General features: G+C 43.0%; 2 protein-coding genes across 2 annotated transcripts in view; both read right to left on the reverse strand.

The window, feature by feature from the left end:
* Positions 1-2,240: 2,240 nt before the first annotated feature.
* On the reverse strand, positions 2,241-17,352 carry slc16a9b (solute carrier family 16 member 9b). The gene is made up of 6 exons (XM_059531821.1): positions 16,969-17,352; positions 15,977-16,188; positions 15,354-15,497; positions 14,538-14,633; positions 12,754-13,578; positions 2,241-3,293 (listed from the first exon to the last, which is right to left on the reverse strand). The coding sequence occupies exons 2-6, from the start codon at positions 16,179-16,181 to the stop codon at positions 3,109-3,111; spliced, it is 1,455 nt and encodes a 484-aa protein (XP_059387804.1). The 5' UTR covers positions 16,182-16,188; positions 16,969-17,352; the 3' UTR covers positions 2,241-3,108.
* A 2,217-nt stretch (positions 17,353-19,569) lies between these two features.
* Positions 19,570-22,784, reverse strand: part of LOC132122018 (coiled-coil domain-containing protein 6) — a 35,400-nt gene continuing 32,185 nt past the window's right edge. Inside the window, exon 9 of the mRNA XM_059531822.1 lies at positions 19,570-20,181. Coding sequence (XP_059387805.1) covers positions 20,032-20,181 — 150 coding nt within the window. The 3' untranslated portion in view covers positions 19,570-20,031. The remainder of the gene's footprint in view (positions 20,182-22,784) is intronic.

The raw sequence follows: 22,784 nt of genomic DNA on the forward strand, positions 1-22,784 counted from the left end.
GTTTGCAGGTACATCTTCATAAGCCAAGAATATTGCAGTGTGTCTGATGTTCTGCCTAATATAATTAAATAGAACGGCTCGCCCTTTCAAATCAATTTTAAACATAATTGAAAAGGCACTCTATCATGTCTATTAAATTACATTTCTTATGCACAACACAAAAAATGATGGCATGAAAGTAATATTAAGCAATTTATATGAATATTTTAATGTTCGACACATTGTCAGTTTATTAACAGGGGACTATATTTGAATGTTGAAATCTCTTTTAGCTGAAAACTGCCTTCCTGATTCAGTGATGCCCTCTGGTGACTGCAGGTAACACGTGTTTGACCTGTTCTCATGTCAGAATACTGTGCTTTAGTGTAAAATAACTACAACATTTGATGGATTGTTTCTACACAACTTTAGGGCAGATGTGGACTAACCCAACTTCTGGGTTAAAAAGGTAATGTATTAATTTAACTCATCAGCTGGGTTAGTCCATATTTGACCCAGAGTTGAAATGTAACAACCCAGCATTTTTTAGAGTGGAGAAATTATAAGTAAATGTTAGTTTAGCATCACTAGCTTATTTAACCTCTGGATGCATGTGATCTTTTATTTAGAGAGGAAGAGTTGTATGGATGAAATGTTTGGCTGCCCTCGGTCTCCTTCCTCTCCCTCTCTAGATATTTTGACAAAATACAGACTGCAGATGGATTTCATTGTTTACTCTTAGTCAGCTCTTATATTGTTTCTGACTGGCAGAAAAATAGCCCTCCAGTCTATTCATTATAAACTGCTCAGTAGTTAATAAGCATAAATTGTATGGATACTGTATGAAAATGTATAATTAAAATTAAAACAATATGGCTAATGAGGTAAAAAAAAACTCTGCAGTGAATGGGTGCCGTCAATAGAATGAGAGTCCTGCATGTTTATAATAAGAAGAAGAAAAAGAAGAAGGTACTATTATAAAAAAATAAGAAGAAAATCGCAGAGGCCTTTTTAATGCAAACCCATTGCTATAGCTAAAATGTTAGTTCTCTATCCATAAGTTTAATTCATTCCTTTAAGTAAATGTATTTTGTTTTTATGATATTGCTCTTGAAAACAAGACAATGTACTGATTTTTGAAGAAGACATATATCTCAATGTCCATTTTATATACATTTATTTGTCACAATTACACTGTTGCTCTGAATACCTTAAGCACAAACATTAAAGCAACACTATGTAACATTTTCTTTGTTTAAAATGTATATAATGAGCATCATAAAATAATCTATCAAACCGCCTTTTTGTCTTATCAGAAATCACTACGGTACATTTAGAATAAGTGATCATTTTTGGACTATTGCAGCCTGTTTAGGTAGTCACCGCTGCGGAGTAACACATACCTGCGTGAAGAAGTAGATCCGGTTAGAATGTTCTTCCGCGGGATGCGTGCAGCTCTGTTTATTAACCGCTAGAGCGCCAAAATTTACATAGTGTTGCTTTAATTTATGTTTATTAGTACATTCGCAATAGCTAGCGATTCATGTTCCTATCATAGCACTATTGAACCCTTATTCTTGTAATACTGTATTAATATGTAAATATAATACTGCATCATGTGTTCAACTCAGCTCTGTGTAGCTCTTAAATGCATCGTCTTTATTGTCAGCTGTGGAGGAGTTGAATTCAACAATACCCATTTGCTTTTGAGACCTAATATTATGTTTTGGGGAAGACCTAAAAGTAAGATTATTACAAGTAATAGCTAACAGGAACAGCTAACAGTCACATTAATACATGCATATTGTGCTCCTGTGCAACCTTTCTCAAAACCTGCAGGTAAACAAACACTGGTGACTGCATAAATAGACCTCTGATTGCACTCACTATGGTTACTGTATCCATGTAGACTACAAGCCCACCTCACATCATGGCAGTCTTATCAAACCCTGCATAAATCTTTACAGTAGAGTCTAGCTTTGTTTGCATTCAGCATCAACAGACCATGCCTAGTGTTTTCCATAAAAGAAAACTGGCTACAAAATAAGCAACAAATAAACATTATGCCAGTGAAACTTTAATAATAAAAAACATACAAATGCACATACAACAAAAAAAGAGACTTACATAATAATGGTGTGATCAAAGATCTACTACACCTAAAGGTGCCATATAACCAAAAACTTTCCTGTTATAGAACAAGTGCAGACTCGTGTTTTAAAGTCTGCCATTCCACTTTTCACTGTCAGATATTAATATAATAAAAAATGTATTTCAAGTAACAATATCTTACCAAGGTTAAAAAAAGTGAAACGAACAGAAAGCAGTACAAATACAAACATACACAGTCTTGACATAGCAAAACGTGTAAAACAGTCGATATAAGCTGGTATTTCAAAAAGTAAAAAAAAAAAGATAGCTAAACTGCTTTAAAAATAACCTGACAGCAATTTCACAGATACATATTGCTTATGTGGTTTAAAATCAACTACAGACTACAGTCTGTGTCGCTAAGAAAATCCAACATTTTTCATAACAAGGCATAGAAAACAAGGCATAAACATAAAAGCACAGTCTAGTGCTGTCTGCCTGAACATTATGAACAGCTTTTACTGACACAAATCAAGTACAATAAATAAACCAACAACAATCAAACTTTGATACAGCACAAGACATTATCACCCGTCCATATATTGCGGAACCTTTCTCAGATTGTGAAATCGTTACAAAAATGACATTTATTTGCAGTGTAGTGTAGTGGCGCAAAATCTTCCACGACTATACAAAAAACAATACAGCCATCTCATAAAACTTGAGACGTTGGAAAACATTGTTTCTCTAAGACTGATGACACATGGCACTGAGGACTCCCCCGTCTCCATATATTTCAATACCATCCGAACAGTAACCAAAACAAATTTAATAGGAACCCTAGGAATTGTGAATGCAGAACCAGAGCCTCCTAAAACAAGGCCACAAATAACAAGCCTAAGGACAGTCCTTTATTCATTTGCTAGCGTACTTCAGTGTAACCTCGGACATGTTCAGTGTAAAGTATGCTTCATCTATTTGTAATTAAGGAGTGGGGGAATTCATCTGCTGGACAGCAGTTAATCTTGTAGTCGTGCTTCAGGCAACCGTTGCCACTTTGTCATAGTCATTAATGCATTCTGTGTCTGGCGTGCTGGTTTCCTCTTGGTTGTTGTTCCTACAGCACACAGCAGCGAGGAAAAGGCCAGCTCCTCCCAGCAGCACGAAGCTCCCACTGAAGTAGAACGCCAGGTCATAGGAGTTCATCCAGTCGTAAATCCAGCCTGGAGATACAACAAAACAAACGGTAGAGTCACCTACTGTATTGTGCTGTCTGTCGCTGTAAAGGTAAACATTCCAGATCCGTACACTTCTGTCTACATATTAAGAATTAACTGAGAATGCCATTTGATTTCTCATTCAATTCTTGAATTGATGCTGCATCATAACTTGAATTTATAGAAGCAGAATTACTGTAAATGGAATGGAATTCATACATCCAATTTTTAATTGCTGTAGTTTTCATATTTTAATAGCGGTCCACTTTGAAATGTCACCTGGGTCAGTAACAAATTCTGAAAAAAAGAAGAAGCTTTTAACAATGTAGTTTTTAAAACTTAGAAAGTATAAAAAGTAGGGGTGTAACAATACACGTTTTCGTATTGAACCGTCCGCTCAACTGCACTCAACAAGTCGGCCCAAAAAACGTAACAGGCTCTGTGATGACCTGAGAAAGCCAGAGATATTGTCAAAAATATCAATTATTGGCAATGTTAAGAGGATATGGCTTTTCCAATTAATGTATACCTGTTAGCCTACATTCTTATTTTTATTAGGCCTATTATTATTACGAAGTTACTTTTATTATTAAAGGTGCTGTATGTAAGTTTTTGACTCTACTAAAAACTAAAAAATACCATAATAGTTTGCAGATATTTAAGGAACATGCTGAGTTAACATAGTTGTTTATCTGAAAAACAATGCTTCAGTCAGTTATTCTCCTTTGAAAATGTGCGTTCCAGGCCGGAATGTCGGTCTCTGTTTTGGTTTGTGAAACCCACCCACTGCCAGTTTACCCAATTGTATTTGGGCACCCCGGGTTGCCAGTCAGTGGAAAACACAGCGTATTTTATTTCATTCATCGTCAAGTGCTGATGTAGGCATATGTTTTATTTTTCTCCCTTTTTATCCAAAATATTTCCAAAAGTGCAAACTGTATCAGGAAATATCTTGATTCTCAAGCATGTGTGAGTAAACGCATTTTGCAACTTCATAAGTCGTTATCTGATCAATAAATGGTAATGGGCAATGTAGATGACCACTAGCAGTGTTTTATTATGAGTATCCTGTTTCATACTTTTATTTCATGGGACTTTTATTTTGACATCATGCTATCTGCATGGGGGACTAATTTCTCCGCGCTCACACTCGTTCAAATTAAAAGAAACACAGGAAGGCACGAGAAGGTAAGTTGCACGACGATTCATGTTTAAAGTCAGAGATTGGAAAATATTACTGTAATCTTCAACTAAAGTGTTCCTTGAAGTTTTATACCACTGTGCTTGATTTGTTTTGGCAGTAATAACTTGAGAATAATTCATGAAGTTGCTAGCTATCTCGTTCAAGTTAAGTTAATGGCGGCATCCTTCCCTGGATCACCACTCTCTAGCACCCTTTGATATGCGGAGCGAGGTATGTGGTTGATTGTAATATACCATTTCATATGTATTCATTTCATACGTTCATGTAAATGGTAATGAGATTCATTTCACATGATGGCTATTGCCTGTTGTGCTGTTATAAATGTGATTCTAGCTTGCTAAAGTGCATTTGTCAAAGGATTATTTTGTATCTGTCTAAATTGCCTTTGTTATTTGTCTTTTAAGTTCGATACGATACGATACATTAAAGATACATATGAAGCAGCTCCCGATGCGATACAATTCACCCCTTTTACAATGCAGTACGATCTGATTTCGATTCGATTCAACTCAATGTGATTCGATGCGATGGAGAAAATATGATCACTTTTAATGCCTTGAGGCCTGTTTCATAAAACAAGTTAACCAAATAAGCCAGGCTTATTTAATTTAGTCTGACTCATTGTCAAATGAATTGGTTTGCAGATGTATGTTTTAATACATTGTGTATACACTCATTAATCAAAGAGTGAAAGCGTTTTAGTGGTTATGAGTACTCTTTGCAAGCTTTCTAGTCTATAATCCATTTAAAATGTAGAACTTTGTTTCTCTTACGAGAGCTCTCTCGTACTGCGTCTTAGCTAAGACGCTACGGGAAAAGTCTCTTTTCACGAAATACTGAAGCAAAAAATTATCCTTAATTTTGTATTTTTGTAAAGCGCATTTGCAGCAGTACACAGCCATAGGCGAGACGGCTCGCTCGCTCACTGGCTTGTTCTGCGGCAACTGCACAGCCTATCGAGCGCTGGCTGATGCAACATCAGACCAATAAGGGCGCTTCGCCTTTACGGGTGTGGCCCAACCTATAAAAGGAGCTCGAAAAGGCTGACTCACCTGATTTATTTCATCGCCGAAGCGAACCAGAGTGAATCGTACGCACGGCAGAGAACGCAGTACTCGTTCGCTCTTCTAGAGAGAACCGAGGTTACGTTTAGTAACCGAGTACGTTCTCTTACGAGAGCTCTCTCGTACTGCTTCGCGCCCTTCTTGCCACTTCCCGCCGAAACGGGTGTGGCCCAACCTATAAAAGGAGCTCGAAAAGGCTGACTCACCTGATTTTTCATCTCTTCAGCGAAGCTCACGCATCGCTGGATCACGAGGAAGCAAGCGCCGTCTGGAAGAGCATATCAGCAGGACGAGCCATCCTGAAGCCGCTGGCACCGCCGCCTTCCACTGCCGTTCCTGCTGCGCTATCCGGCGCCCATATCCTTTATAATCCTTGTTCTGTTATACTCTGTGTGTGTGTTCGCCCTGCGACGCACATTCACAAAAGAGCTGCGTCTTTTTAAAGATGCCTTCGTGCGGCTCGGGCAGAACCCCGCTCAGCGAAGGAGATCGTCATGTCATCTGCGTCTCCTGTCTGGGTGAAGACCATGCAGCGCTCGCGCTCGCTGATGGCGGATGTCCTCATTGCGAGCTGATGCTTATGGTGACTCTGAGGACTCGCCTGGCATCCTTCTCGAAGCCTGCATCATCCGCTGCGCCGCAGCGCCGTAAGAAGCGCCGCTCGCAGCGCCTACCAGAACCGCCTCCAGCTCGGCCGAGCTCGCCGGTTCCCTCCGCTTCGCCGGTCTCCCCTGCATCGCTTCCCGATGCTCAGTGTCCGCTGCTTGCCGACGCGTCATCGGAGGAAGTGGATCTCAGGCCCGCGTCGGAGGAAGAAGACACGTGCTCTCTGCTTGCTTCGGGCAGTGAGGGTTGGACGAGCTCCGTGGATCTCGCGCCAGCTGCTCAGAGGCCCAGCAGACGGGGGGATATCGATAAGGAGCTGATGCGTGTACTCTCGTTGGCCGCGGCGAGCCTCGGCCTCGAGTGGTCTGCACCAGCGCCCCCTTCGCGTTCCCGGCTGGATGGTAGCTATCTTCCGGATGAGCGCTCTTCCTCAAGCTCAAAACACGCCCCTTTTCTTCCTGAGCTTCACGAAGAAGTGGCGAAGGCTTGGGACGCTCCATTCTCGGCGAGAATCCGCTCATCTGTTTCGCCAGCATTCTCCACACTGGACGGTGCTAAGAACAGAGGCTACCTGTCACTTCCGCCGGTGGAACAGGCTATAGCAGCGCACCTTTGCCCGCCCTCTGCTGGACGGCGGACTAAGGCGGCGTTGCCATCCAAAGCCTGCCGCATGACGTCATCGCTGCTCACACGGATATTCTCTGCTGCTGGGCAGGCTGCGTCTGCGTTACACACCATGGCGACGCTACAGATTTTCCAGGGCGATCTTCTCCGCAAGCTGGATGAGATGGGACCTGAAGCGATCTGTCTCGCGGATCTGAGGAGTGCTTCGGATCTCTCCCTCCGCGCTACTAAGTCCGCTGCACAGGCCATGGGACGGGTTATGGCTTCCGCTACGGTGGCTGAGAGGCATTTGTGGCTGACGCTTTCTGACATCAAGGAGTCTGAGCGCGCTGCGTTTCTTGACGCTCCGCTAACTCCTGCCGGCCTCTTTGGATCTTCCATCAACGAGTTTGTGGAGAGATTCGCCGAGGACCAGAAAGCTTCACAGGCGTTCAAGCACTTCTTGCCGAAGCGCTCCAGTTCTACAGCTAGCCGCTCTAGACCGGCCCCACAGAGCTCTCAGTCACGCCCACCGCCTCCTGCTGCGCCATCACGACAGCGTCAGCAACGCAGCTCGGGACCCCGTTCTCGCTCTTCGAGCCGTCGCCCCGCGCCGCGGGAGCCGCGGCAGAGGATTGCGGTGAAGCCAGAAGCCCCGAAAGCATCCTAGCACTGCTGGGAAAGCGCCGGTGTTCGAGTTCCGCTGCGGCCGAGCTCTCACCCAAGCGCGCCGCTGTTGCAGTTCCAAGAGTTGCGACTGCCTCAGTGTCTTCTGCAATGCGCAAGCCTGCACGAGTGCCCGCTTGCCTGCACACAAAAGCCGTTATCACGGCTACCCAGATGTTTCACAAAAACAGCGTTTTTTCTGGTGTCCCGGCCACGGCCGATGGTGCTATAAATGTTGTGACGATGCCCACTCCTCAGTGCCCATCTCCACATGTAAGCACAGCCCTACACACAGGGCCTGCGCTCATAATGTCGACTCAAGTCGGTCGCGCACACTACATAGTAAACGTGCCCACCCCTCAGTGCCCACAATTACTATGTCACACGCGTCATGCGGTTTCTGTAAAAACGAAACCCGTGCACGCTCGTCCGGCCACGGCCGATGGTGCTTTAAATGCAGTGACGATGCCCACTACCCAGTGCCCATCCCCGCATGTAAGCACAGCCCTGCACACAGGGCTGGCGCACATAAGATCGACACAGATCGGTCGAGCGCGCCGCATAGTAAACGTGCCCACTTCCCAGTGCCCACATACACTATGTCACTTACGGCGCGGGGCTTCTGTAAAAACGAGGCCCGTGCACGTACATTCTGCACAGGCAGACGGCGAGTTGGAAGTGGTAACAGTGCACACATGCAGCCCACGGTTACTCGCAGATATATTGAGTCCCACGGGACCCGCTCAGCCTCCCTCCAGTCGGTTAAGCGCCGGAACGGGGTCGAGGATGAGCGATCTGCCCGCTGTGATCAGCGCGCTCCCCGCCTCAGATGCGCAGCACACTCGAGCGCCGCCGTTGCCCAGTCAACAGAGCGCGTGTCACATCCAGCCCTTAGCCATTCATGCAGATGCATGGTCAGCGCTTCCAGGGGTTTCGGATTGGGTGCTAGGCATTATAAAGAGAGGCTACTCGCTACAGTTTTCTCGACGCCCACCGCGCTTCTCAGCGCGCGTCGAAACTACGGTCAAAACAGAAGTAGCACACATACTTCGGGCCGAAATATCGAAACTGTTGAGCAAAGGGGCTGTAGAGCCTGTGTCTCAAGCTCAAAGCGAGGGGGGGCTGTACAGCAGATACTTTCTGGTGCCCAAGAGAGACGGGGGTCTCAGGCCCATACTGGATCTAAGGCAGCTGAACAAGGCATTGATGAAACGCAGTTTCAAAATGCTCACGACCAGGAAGCTCCTCGCGCAGATTCGCGGAGGGGACTGGTTCATGTCAATAGATCTGAAGGACGCGTATTTTCAAATACAGATAGCGTCAAACCACAGGCGGTTTTTGAGATTCGCCTTCGAGGGCCAGGCATACCAGTTTGCAGTCCTGCCATTCGGCTTGTCCGTAGCTCCTCGTACGTTTACGAGGTGCATGGATGCAGCGCTCGCTCCTCTCAGACTCAGAGGCATACGAGTGCTGAATTATTTGGACGACTGGCTGGTTCTGGCCCAATCACGAGCGGAGCTCGTGGACCACAGGGCTGTTTTACTCGATCACCTCGAGAAGCTCGGCCTCAGTGTCAATTGGGCGAAGAGTTCGCTGAACCCCAGTCAGACGATCCTGTTTCTGGGTATAGTTCTGAACTCGTGTTCCATGACGGCGCGACTGTCACCACAGCGCATGATGGGCATTCAGCGCGCAGCGAGTTCTTTCCGCTGCGGCGCGACTGTGTCGCTCAAACACTGTCAAAGGATGCTGGGTCTCATGGCCTCAGCATCTCCGGTTCTGCGGCTGGGCCTGCTCCGCATGCGCCCCCTGCAGTTCTGGCTGAAGGCTCGGGTGCCGCGCAGAGCGTGGGCGTCTGGCCGGCTGCATTTCAAGGTCGATCAGAGCTGTGTTGCGGCTCTAGCACCTTGGACAGCGAACGGCTGGTACCGATCAGGTGTAAGCCTGGGGACTTCCCCGAGTGTGAAAATGGTGTCGACAGACGCCTCCACTTCGGGATGGGGAGCGCTGCTCGAAGGCAGACCGTCCTTTGGCCTATGGTCAGAACGGGAAAAGCTCCATCATATCAACTGCCTGGAAATGCTGGCAGTGGAGAATGCGCTGACGCGCTTTTGTCCCCATATCAAGGATCACCACGTCGTAGTCCGTTCGGACAACATGTCCGTGGTGTCCTACATAAATCGCCAGGGCGGTCTCGGGTCCCGAAACCTGTACAGGCTGACGGAACGCCTCCTGATTTGGGCTCAACGCAACGTGCGCTCGCTGAGAGCGGTGCATGTGCCTGGACTGCAGAATCTGGGTCCAGACAGGCTGTCCAGAGGCAATGTCCCTACGGGCGAATGGTCTCTACACCCGCAAACAGTTCGGCTGTTGTGGGAGAGATTTGGCATGGCGGAGGTGGACCTCTTTGCGTCCCACGAAAACGCTCACTGCCCCGCATTCTTTTCCAAGAACGAAAGCGCGCTGTCACGGAAATGGCCGTGCTGCCCGCTTTATGCGTTCCCTCCCGTCTCCCTCCTTCCGCAGGTGATAGAACGGGTGAGAGAAACGAGATGTTCAATACTGCTTGTGGCACCTCTTTGGAAGAACCAACCATGGTTCCCAGATTTGATGCAATTAGCAGATGTCGCCCCATGGCCGGTACCGTTGAGGAGAGATCTCCTCTCGCAGGCCACGGGCTCGATTTGGCACCCTCAACCGGAGTTGTGGTCCCTCCATGTATGGGCACTCAACGGTTACCCGCTGATCTCGCAGTGGGAGTGCTAAATACCATCACTCAGGCTAGAGCTCCGTCGACACGACGTCTGTATGCCTCGAAGTGGTCGGTGTTCTCCAGCTGGTGCACAGCTCGAGGTTATTCACCCCTTAGTTGTGAGGTGACGGAGGTCCTCTCCTTCCTACAGGAGCTGTTGGATAAGGGCAGAGCCCCATCCACGCTCAAAGTTTATGTGGCGGCCATCGCGGCGTTTTCTGAAACGGCGTCCGGTCAGTCAATAGGAAGGAACGATTTAGTCATCCGGTTCCTCAGAGGAGCTAGGAGGCTGAATCCTCCCAGACCTCCGTCAGTCCCTATGTGGGACCTCGCGGCGGTTTTGGAGGCCTTGAAGGGTCCCCCTTTTGAGCCTATCCAATCGGTTAGCCTTCAGCATCTGTCGTTCAAGACAGTATTCTTGTTAGCTCTCGCTTCTGTGAAGCGTGTGGGTGAGTGATTTGCACGCGCTCTCGGTGAGCCAGTCGTGCTTGGAGTTTGGGCCCAATGACTCAAGGGTCATACTCAAACCTAGGCACGGTTATGTGCCGAAATCCCTCAGCACACCGTTTCGGGCTCAGGTTATTGCCCTGTCTGCCCTGCCGGTGTCAGGGGAGGATGGAGACTCGAGTCTTCTTTGCCCTGTCAGGGTTTTAAGAGCTTATGTGTCTCGCTCTGCTGCCTTTCGGCAGACGGAGCAGCTATTTGTCTCATTCGGTGGACGTTCCAAAGGAATGGCTGTTTCGAGACAGACTCTATCCAGATGGATAGTTGACGCCATAGCGTTAGCTTACGCTTCCAGGGGCCTTCAGTGCCCGTTGGGCGTCAGAGCACACTCCACAAGAGGCGTCGCCTCATCGTGGGCGTGGTCTACTGGGATCTCCTTGCAGGATATATGTATGGCGGCGGGTTGGGCCTCGCCGTCTACATTTATCAGGTTCTATAACCTGGAGGTTCCCGCCTTGCAAGCAAGGCTGCTGTCGGTATAGAAGAATCAGGGCCCTGAGGGGAATTCTGAATTCATGAGCGCTAGGCGCTGCCGACTGTTATATGGGCAGTATTGCGTAAGACCCGCATTGCCACATTGGTCAGGCCTTGCCTCGGCTGTGTGATGTCATATTGCCGCATCTACGGATGCTGCTAGATATGGGACGGAGGGTTTTTCCCCCTTTTTTCTGTCCCGGACTCTCTGTGAGTACCTCAGGTGACTGTGCACTGTAAATCCTGGGCGTTGCTTCAGGTTTATCGGTGTGTGATCCCTGCGCGCACGGCGTTTTACATCGGGTTCCCGTAGCGTCTTAGCTAAGACGCAGTACGAGAGAGCTCTCGTAAGAGAACGTACTCGGTTACTAAACGTAACCTCGGTTCTCTCTAGAAGAGCGAACGAGTACTGCGTTCTCTGCCGTGCGTACGATTCACTCTGGTTCGCTTCGGCGATGAAATAAATCAGGTGAGTCAGCCTTTTCGAGCTCCTTTTATAGGTTGGGCCACACCCGTAAAGGCGAAGCGCCCTTATTGGTCTGATGTTGCATCAGCCTGCGCTCGATAGGCTGTGCAGTTGCCGCAGAACAAGCCAGTGAGCGAGCGAGCCGTCTCGCCTATGGCTGTGTACTGCTGCAAATGCGCTTTACAAAAATACAAAATTAAGGATAATTTTTTGCTTCAGTATTTCGTGAAAAGAGACTTTTCCCGTAGCGTCTTAGCTAAGACGCAGTACTCGTTCGCTCTTCTAGAGAGAACCGAGGTTACGTTTAGTAACCGAGTACGTTTTCGGCCACACACATGTTGCAAAGTTTCGGAAATGACATGTATATTTATGCAGGATTCACTTTCGAAGTAGCAGTGATTTACATAGTGATAAGCATAGCACTAGGCAGGACAAAATATGTGAAAATGTGCATTAAGACTAGAGCACCCTCAGAAGCATCTTTAGTGATTATTTCTGGAACCTGGTTGATATGCTTTATACAAAAACAACAAAATACAAATGCACTAAATAAAAAAAATTGAATAAATGCATATTTACAATTTAAGCACTTAACTAAAATAAGTAGGCTATTAATATATATATATATATAACTTTTATTTTATGGAGTGTAATTGAAGAATCAGTGTTATTTTAGTATCATTTATATACTGTTGTAGTTTTGGTTTATATTTAGAATTAGATTTTATTCTTATATTTTGAGTTTTCACTTTATATTTAATTAAAGTTTTAGAAATTTTTTTCAGTTTTTTTTTTTTTACAATTTTTGAAAAATATGTTTACATAGTTTTTGTTATTGTTATTTATTAGATTTAGTTTATTTTAGTACATTAAACTGTAGGAAAATTTGAAAAATTAACATTTATTTTATTTGAAATAAAGTTTTGTTAACTTTAATAACAGCATCCTGGGTTTTATGTCATCAATTCAAATTAACTGATTAATTGAAAGGAATTAGATTTTTTTATAATATTTTTTGCCAACCTCTATTCTTTACTAATGAATTTGCAGAAGGCTTGCAAAAGGCTTGCATAGCTTCTGAGCCCTAACTTAACAGATCTGAAATCAGCAACAGGTCAAAAAATTACCTGCGACCGGCGGTCCGAGCATTATACTAAATCCACCAAAGAACATCAAGATGCCATATGCCTCAGTCAGACGATCCATTCCCACCACCTTAGTGGTCACATAGGGTATGACAGACCAGTTTCCAGAAAAAAACCCCAGCAGCGCTGATATGACCCGCAGCCCAGCGTAGTTCTTGGTGATGGGGATTATGAGAAGAACCACCCCTGTTCCCAGCAGAGTGAAGACATACAGAAAGATGCTGTTCATCCAGCGGATGTCCATCATGACGCCCAGCAGCAGCTTCCCCACTCCAGCAGCAATGGACATGATGGAGACCAGCGGGATGGTGCTGATGCCGCTGATCAGACCCTCGCTCTGGGCCAAATCTTCCAGGAAGAGAAGAGGAGTGTACGCTCCCAAGCAATAAGCGAACAAAGACACGCACGTGGCCAGGAAGACCCTGTTCTGAAGCAGCTCCGCCGTCGAGTGCAAGTATTCAGAGTACTTCTTCTGCTTCTTCTTCACAAGCCGCACCAACGCCGCGTAGCTCACAAGGCTCTTCCGCTCTTTCGTCTCCCCTGTGATTAATACATTGACGGACTGATTTTTCTTGATTGGGTCCTCCACAACAGGGGCCTTGTCCAGAACCTTCTCTTCGGTCTTCTCGGCCAGCGCTGCTCTCTGTTTCAGGTAGTAGGCCGGCAGGTGCAGCGGTCTCATGAGTCCAGCACAGGCGATGATGTTTAGTGCAAAGCAGCCAATGAGCAAAAGACAGCCGTCGAGTCCAAAGAGTGCAATGAACTCATTCTGCACAGTAGCATAGAGAAAACCTCCAATACTTGTCCCTGAAAAAAAAAAGAGATGATTAAATATTACTGGTTAAGTAATATTGGGATTGAACTGTGCTGGACTTTACTTTTATGGAATATCAATGTTAGAAGTTGTAGGGCTGTATGATTGACTACAATAAAACCCGAAAAATGTCCTATGTCTCATAGGCAGCACTGTGTCATTACACATGAAGCAGCTCATTATCCTCCAGTGTTTTTAGCGGCTCAGAGCGGCTCGGTTTGCAGTAAATGTTGTTCCACACAAACTCCATCTCTGCATCTACTCGTTTGGGTCAATTTAACATGTATTTGGGAACATTATATGGTCCAACATCAAAAGAAGAAGAAGAAGAAGCTCTAAGCACCCTGTAGTCAAAATAAAAGTTTGATGGTTTAACATTTGACGGTAACGATTAAACAATGGTTACACTTACTAATATTAATAACTATTAGTATTTAAATTTTAGAGTTGTTATTTAAAATAAAACAATTTTTTATTGTTTATAATATATATATATATATATATATATATAAAATACAGTGAAAGATAATTTTAATCATTATTTTGTTTATATTAAGTAATTTTTATACTTGACATTATAGTACAGTATAGGCCAAATAGTACAGACCTACAAGTAAATGTATTATGAACAATATTTTTTTAATCACATTATAAATCACAATAACAATATTTAAGATATTCTTTCCTTAAATCATGCAGCTTTAATATGGCTATATGGGTTAAATATGGCTTTTAAATGAATAAATAACTATATATATATATATATATATATATATATATATATAAATTACTTGCTTTTAAACAATATTGGAATTTATATATCCTCCATACATGTTGCCTGTTTTTCTTCTTATATTCGATAAAACTCATAAACAAATAAATGATCAATTAAGGCCAGCATGTCCAGACATTAGACTGGTAGTTTATTATTTTTGAATAACCATATATTTACCTGTTGTAATGATGCCAAGAGCAAGACCACGTCTCTTGTCAAAATACTGACAAGTGATGGTTACAGTAGCAGCATACACAAGTCCACAGCCTAGTCCTGTATAATAGAAGTATGAGAAGTCAGCAAAAAGGTTCACCTGCTCATAAAATATTTATTATAATCATATAGGCAAATATAATGAAGGTAAACAGATTTAGGAGGGAGCTTAAGCACAAGACAATAATCAAATTCGAAATACCTCACTTAACTACAAATTAAGTTAACAATAAATGTGTATTTATGCTATAGGTTTTAATATGCTGATGAATTTGCAGAACTTTTAATGTTTTGGTGAATTTTGGGCAAAATTATGAATTTAGGTTTTTAGAAATAGACTGATAATCAGTTTTATTTTTCCTTACTCAGTTTTGTAATATGTTACATAAATGCTTGATATGTAGTTCAAACTTGATGCTAATTAACAGGATAAATCTATTTATTTTGCCTGCTTTTCTACTTTTGTTGTTATTAAAAACATGCTATGTTTTGTTGTTGTGATATGAAGTAAAAAAAAAAAAGTAAAACATTAAATAAATATAAATTATGCATGTCGGTTATATAAACATACAAATAATTGTTGTTGCATTAGTTAAAAAAACAACAACAACAGTATTGGTCAATCTCTAATCATTTGAACAATTTTCTGTAGAATTTGTCATTATATCAACCAACAGCTTCAGAAAAACCCAAATAAATCAACCACCATTTACACACAGGTGGTGCAATGACCCAATTTAGAAACAGTAATCATTCTAAGAGGAAATATGAGGTGCTCACCAACAACAATCCCATAGGAAAATATCAGAAACTGAACATTGGGTGCAAAAGCACTAAGCATAAGTCCTCCAGAAACCATGACCCCACTGAATATGGTCACAGGTCTGGCCCCGAAGTTCACAACACAGGCACTGCAGATGGGACCTGGGCAAAAGGAAGAATGCATCAAGAATGGGAAACTGGAAATAGAATTCAAATCAACAGCTGCTTAAAATGACCAGCTGTAAGTCGAGGCATAGAACTAGACAGATGACCAAGTGCAGATTTTGATCGACTTATGAAAACACAGGACATGACATCAAATGGCCCACTGAAACAAACAGAAAATCATTAGCCACAATTGTACCCCTATTGATTTGACACGCTGCTCTTCATTTTATAATGGTAAACAAGTTTCATAATGAAAAACAAGGTCAAGTCTTACAACAAATGGATGAGAAAGTAGTTGGAAGTTTAATTATGATCGTATGGAGCGGGAAAGCATTACATTGTGGTTAACTGTGTTCCTGCTTAATGTTTACAATGGTATATTTACCAGGAGGGGGGGGGGTTGGGGTGCAATGGAAATCATATGGTCATGCAGAGTAGATTTATTAGACTTAATGCATCTGTTGAAAACTTACTAGCAATGAGTCCGACCCCAGACACGAGAGAGCCGACCAACGCTGTCATGCCTTTGCTGTCCTGGAAGGTGTTCAACCATTCTGGATAAAGCACCCCCACTGACTGAGGCGAACCGTACGCCAGGAGCTGACCCATGAAAGAGGCAACCACAATGGCCCAACCCCATCCACCGTCCGGGGCTTGCTTAGTGTTCCGGGCACTCATGTTTACACTGGTGAAAAACAAATGAAAGTCATGGCCAAAAGTATTGGCAAAATGTGCTACTTAAGCTGTTGTGGTGCTCACATTGTTTCTACAAGTATTGGCAGTGACATAATCTAGAACCAATGGGAATGAACATTGTTTCTACATTATTTTTTAGGCCAAACTGTTTCTTTACAGTCGTGGCCATTACTTCTGATTTTAATTCTGTTATAATTTAATTTCTTTGCATCCATTTTGCACAATGGACCATTTTATAATGCTTTTCATGTCCTTTTTGGTGCTCAGCAATCTCAGCCTCCATTCAGTTGAATGTAAAAAATAACTGCTTAACATTACAAACATGCATGCATTTTTTTTGTCTGTTGAAACAATGTGCTCTGTATTTTATTCTTAAAAGGAAGTTTGTACCATTTCTACCTCAACCTAACTGTTTTCGTAAAGAACAACACCTAGAGCAGGATGTAAAATACGCGCGCACGTCTGCTCGCGGAGGCGCGCACAGACGCACAATAGCGGAGACCGCACAGCTGCAAACGTGCGCGCTCCTGAACCCTACTCAGTTACATTTTACTGCTATATATTCTGCATATATAGTTTTTTTTTCTTTAGTATTACACAACTTTATAATTTAAACTCTCGTTGTGATTATTATCAACGAAAAATGAAAAGAAAATTAGGCAAACATATAGACGTGTTCCATTTATAGACATGATTGTGAACTAAAATATCCAGTATATTACACAACATTCTATTAAAAACAAATTACCATCTCATTAAGATCTCTTACCTCAACGACCGGGAAATGGTGATGATTTCCTAAATTCTGTTCAGGATGTTGTTGAACAGGCTGTTTGGACAATGCTGCGTTATGATCTGAAATGTCTTGTCATTCTGTCATAATGTGAGATGATGACCACTATGATCTATATGAATGATTGTGGATGTGTTGAGCTGGAACATCCCGATCTGTCCTTCATCATTGTGCGGTGTGTTCTGCGCGAACTCCGGCTTTTGTAGCCAGGCGCTTAAACCGGTTTGAAGCTGTTCTCGCTGGTCCAGCTTCACATTTCGATGCTCCTCTAACTTCCTTTCTTATGACAGTGAACGCAGCCTGCCTGCAGTGACAACCCAACGTCGATCATTTCCCGTCAACACTTAAAAGACTTTTAGTGACTGTTGAAAATGTAAACGCCATTAATCTGCATTTAAAGGTAGCATCATCTCTGTGCAGGGTATGCATGGTACGTTTTCGTGCTGGAAAGTGGGAAGTTTTCTGTGACATGGACATATGGCATTTGCCATCAGACTGCTTTTCTATAAATATTTTTTTACTGTATTGTTTTTTTTTTTTACTGTAAATGACATTGTAAACAGATGCCACGTGCATCTTTCTTAGCTAGTGACTGCGCGCTGCAGTTCCAGTCTAAACTGGTTGATGATGACAATACAGCAGTGACGTGTTACCGGGATCATCTGCTTGCTTTCGCATCTTAAAGGGACCATAAATATTCTTAAAGTGCATTTAGAAAAGAAATTGAATAAATCTGCTATTAATTATTCACCATTAAGTTGTTTCAAACATATAAGATTTTCTTCCTTCCATAGAACGTAAAAGAAGATACCTTGGAGAATGTTCGTGATGTGCTTTTACATAAATTAAAGGTGTAATGAAAACCATGAAAGTCTCATGGCAAATGTATAACCTTACACTGATTAAACTTACAAGTGACAAGAATGACAAGTATTTTTATATGGTTAAAAAAATGCCTTAATGAAGGTCGATATCAGTTAAGGGACCAAATATCACCACTTATAAGGCTAGTAATCGGATACTGTGTGTGAACTGTATTCTCATGCAGAGTCAAGAGATCAAGCTATTCTCATGCAGTTTTCCTGCTCTTTACTCTCCGTTTTTTGATCACACACATAAACAGAATCTTTAAAATGCACATTTGAAATAATCAAAGCAGGCCCTTGAGAATCTGCCAGTGGGACAGACACTCATATTGCATGTTTAAATGGGAATGGACTGCAAAGATAAAGCTCAATACAACAGATCGTGGGAACACGAAAAAAAAAAAAAGCTGCCAGTAAAGGTTTCCACAGAGTACTCCCACAAAATATCTCAAATACCTTTAATAATACACAAGCTCCTGAAAACGATATGTGAATTTTATGCTGAAACCTTTAGTTTGCAACATGGGAAAAACAGTGAGATTGAAGTTGATGTAACAATGTCATCTGTTGACAACGGACACAGTGAAGAGGTGGTACATTTTCAATGCAATTCAATCATGTCAAAGCATTTATATTTAAGGCCTTTAGCAGATGCTTTTATCCAGAGTGACTTAAAAAGTGCTTTAGGTTCATAAAGCAAAGAAATACTTGAAAAATTAGTTTTACACCAATTCGAAATCTTCAGTTATGATCATCCTCATAATTTTAATAACCAAAATAACCATTACATAATGTAGCATGTTCTTGCTTTACAAATGACACAATGCAAAACTTGTACCTGTTTGAAACGGATCAGAATTTGCATATTAAGGCTTTAATGCCTGATGTGGGGAAAAGACAGAGGATGCATACATTTAGCAATAGCGCAGTGAGTTAAGGCTCAAAGGTGTCCCTTCTGTTAATGGTGGCAATAAAATGAGCAAACATTACATTCATTCGTCAACAGTCTTAAAAACAAAAGCTGGGTGAAGCTGGAAAGGACAAAAAGTAGCTCTGATAAAACTGAAAATGGTTTAAACAGAATTGCAATATGGGATATTCTTTTTCTATACAAACACATTCATATTTACCGTGACAACAGTAAAAAGGTAAACAAAAGTTAAAAAAACAAACAAACAAAAAAAATATTCCTGGTTGTTCTGCTCAATCTATTGAAAATTGTGCTCTCAGAGAATACATGGTAAAGAATAAAAGATGAACTGATGTCATGCTGCAGCAAAACAGTGATGTTTTTGTGAGAGATATTGTTCCACGGCCTAGCATCCACCTGGCCACAGCTAACCTATCCGAAACAACTGACTTAACTGCAGTCCAGCTGGTTAGACCAGGAAATGAATCATTGGTTTACTTTGAATACCGATGAAATGATAGCTGTGCTATCCTAAGTGCTTTCTTGTGTACCCGTGTTCCACTTGTTCAGCTGCAACTCAATTTGCAATTTATCTGGTAACTCTGGGAGAATCCTAAAAAGCTCACCAATGACAGGAGTCTAAGATGAACTCACAAACACAAACTAGTGGAGGAAACGCTTCAAAAGGGACCTCATATGTAAAGCATACAAAAGTCTATTTACACACGCTTTAACTCACTTTCTTGCACAATTGTTCAAACTCATTGTTATAACTCAGTATATTCTAAAAAAAAATGACCACGATCCCATTTGGAGTAAGGAAGCACAGCTGTGGCTTTCTGTAATGTCCTGCTGGTGCACTCTGGTTGACACTTCTAAAGTGTCTGAACACTGGAAAAATACTCAACTATGAAAAATATATGACCATGTCATTTCCTAAGTAGTATATTTTTGTCCGTCTACAACAAAGCAATGGTGGCTAAAGGCGTAGATCGCTTGACACTGATGCCAAAGCAATAAGGGCTTGCTAAAACAGTGCTTTACACTAAAGTGATGTTCACTCCTTCTGAGCTGGAAATGCCTTTACCTCACACACCATCTTAAGTAGACACAATCAACGCTTCCATACACATAATTATGAACACAACACAGATGAATGTTTCAGTGCGAGATGAAGAAGACATTGAGGATTCTTAAGCCTTTGGCTTGAGGGATGTTACAGTGAAGCAGCTCTGTTTTGAGTCCCTGCGATGGCTCACTGATCTATGGCCGCAAGGACAGCTGCGGTGATGTCGGGTGCACGGCGGGTGGAGGGGGAGGCGGGGGCTGGACACCACCCTGGGTGTTGGGGGAAGGAGGGGGTGTAGGCTGCTTGAATTTGTCTGGACTGTTGCTTCTCCTTGGGGAGGGTCTCTGTGGGGGGAGAAAAAAAGTCTATAATATGACAAATGTGATGTTTTTATATCAGCCCTGTCTAGAACCACTATATGTGTTTCCACGGACAATGTTCTCAACAAGTAAAGTTCAGATGTCATGCTGCACAGTAGCTCAGGTCATATTACTTTCCCTGATCAATATGAATTAACATTTTATTTTCAATTGACATTTATGTTTTTGAATGCTATTATGCTCAGAGTTGGAAAGGTGACTTTGGAAATGTAATAGGTTACAGATTACAAGTTACCCTATTTAAAATGTTGCAAGTAGTGTAACGATTTCAATTACTTTATTACATTTGATTACTTTTTTTTCAACTGTTAATCATTCTGAAACATTTAAAGCAGGAAGGGTTCACTTTGCAGTAGTACTCAACACTGATTACTGTCAGACTTTCAAAATCCTTCTTCACTAGAATTAACATTATAATAATTTCATTTTAAAACAGCCACCACAAAGTCAGACTTTTTGCACTTCTTTTTGCCTTGAGATCATTCTGAGGTTAAATAAAGGTTTAAAATCAATTAAGATTTAGTTTAATACGCATGATAATGTTGTTTATCAATTAAAATAAAAAGGTTTATTTTTTCTTTCTTTTTTTTGCTTGCGCAGCCTGAGTGAGTGTGTGAGAGAGACTTCTGCATAAATCAAAACAATTGAGTGCAACAGCAAAAAGTTATAGATGCATCACAAAAGTTATAGATGCATACTTTAGCTGGAGAAAAAAAAGACAAGACACGTATAATATGATTTAGGTATGCAACACTGCACGACCAAAATGTTTCAACACGATTACAATGTGATTTTATAAAATTGTAGTTCAATAAAGCAGAAGTTAAAATGAACTGACTTTTATTTTAGACACAATATTGACTTTTTGCTCAATTTTGCTGATGAAAATAGCTCCAATCAAAGCCACTGCAACTCCTCACAGCTGCACTCTGAGTCTCTGAGCAACACAGCGGTGTTTCATTACAGAATGATTCCACGTTTTTGAATGAATCAAGCGAGTCAATGATTCAAGAACCCATTCATAAAGACAGTAGTCACTGAATGAATCAGCCGTTTGAATGAATCTGTTCCAAGGAGGGCTAAATGATTCATTCAAACAGTCATTTGCCGCCACCTACTGGTATGGCTTCATATTTAAAATACAATTCTTTATGCATTCTAAATATTGCAGAGTAAATGCATTTATGGCACCTCATTACAAGTATTTGTTGATAATTATTTAATCTGAATGGTAACAGCTGCTCTACAGTTCCCTATCTGTCGGTCACTACGAGTTATGTCGAACGACATATGGGGTCTCACTTGGGAGGCTAATCATCTCTGAGTTTAAGAGGAAACGCCAATGAAAATTGGCTAGTGGATTTAACATACCTGAGCCACTCCCCGTGCCAACGGGTATAAATAGGGCGACAGGTGCATCCACTCACTTGATTTTTGCTTTGGAGCCGAGTGGTTGTATGAAAGCTGTTACACTCCACAAAGCTATTCATCTGCTGTGTGTCAGGAAACTGTTCTGGTTGGCGGTTTGTCCTGTGCGGCTGCTGGGTGATTTTGCTGGGCTGTCTTATGGCAGTCCCAACGGGTCATTCATTTTGCCGCCGGGGATCAGATGTCGATTGCAGCATCGGGGATGGGCTATTGACCTCTGTGGACGAAGACTCGGCCCCCTCGGGTGTTGTCGCCACTGCCGAATTGGACCCAGAGTTGACATCCGTGCTTGCCCAGGCAGCTTTGAGCATCAGGATGGAGGTGAATGCACCGCCCAGCCCTGAGTGCTCATGGCTGTTAGATTGGTTCTTGGTGTAGAGCGAGGCTCACAACCGCGTTTTGCTCTGGTTCCTTTCTTCCCGGATGTGCATGGGGAAGTGATGTAGTCGTGGATAGCCCCTTTTTACAGTCGGAAGCAGCTCGTTTCGTTCCTCCGTCCAGGGCCGGCTTTGCCGACAGGCGACACAGGCAGCCGCCTGGGGCGCCATCTGCTGAACGGGGCGCAAAATTGCAGAATTAAAAAAAAAGTTAATTAAATGTATGTATCGTATTATGACAGCTGCGCACACGCTGTACACTTTTACTGTGCACTGTCCACACACTGCTTGTATTTGTCCATTTCTTTTACTAGATTTACAATCCTAAAAAATGACTGAGTCACTCTGACAGGCAGCTGTCAAACTCACGCGCGTTGCTCAGCAACCGAGTTGGCTCTCTTGCCTTGGGCACCAAATAACCTAGAGCCGGCCCTGCCTCCGTCCTCACTACCCTCGATGGCTAGAGGTGCGTCGACATTCCCAGCAGGAGAGTGCGATTGCGGTGCATTTTTGTCCACAAAACGCCGTCACTGGGAGGAATAGTCTGCACCTCTCACCTAAGGCCTGTAAACTGTCGGCCGCTCTCGCTGCCAAGACTTACAGTGCTGTAGGCCAAGCTGCCTCTGCCCTGCATGCCATGGCTATCCTGCAAACTCACCAAGCCAAGGCTTTAACAAATGAACGATGGTAGAACCAACCCGAGGTTGATGCAGGTGCTGCGCATGGCAACTGACCTCACCTTTCCGGGCGAAGGAAGTCAAG

Source organism: Carassius carassius, chromosome 40 (genome assembly GCF_963082965.1).
Source record: "Carassius carassius chromosome 40, fCarCar2.1, whole genome shotgun sequence".
NCBI lineage: Eukaryota > Metazoa > Chordata > Actinopteri > Cypriniformes > Cyprinidae > Carassius > Carassius carassius.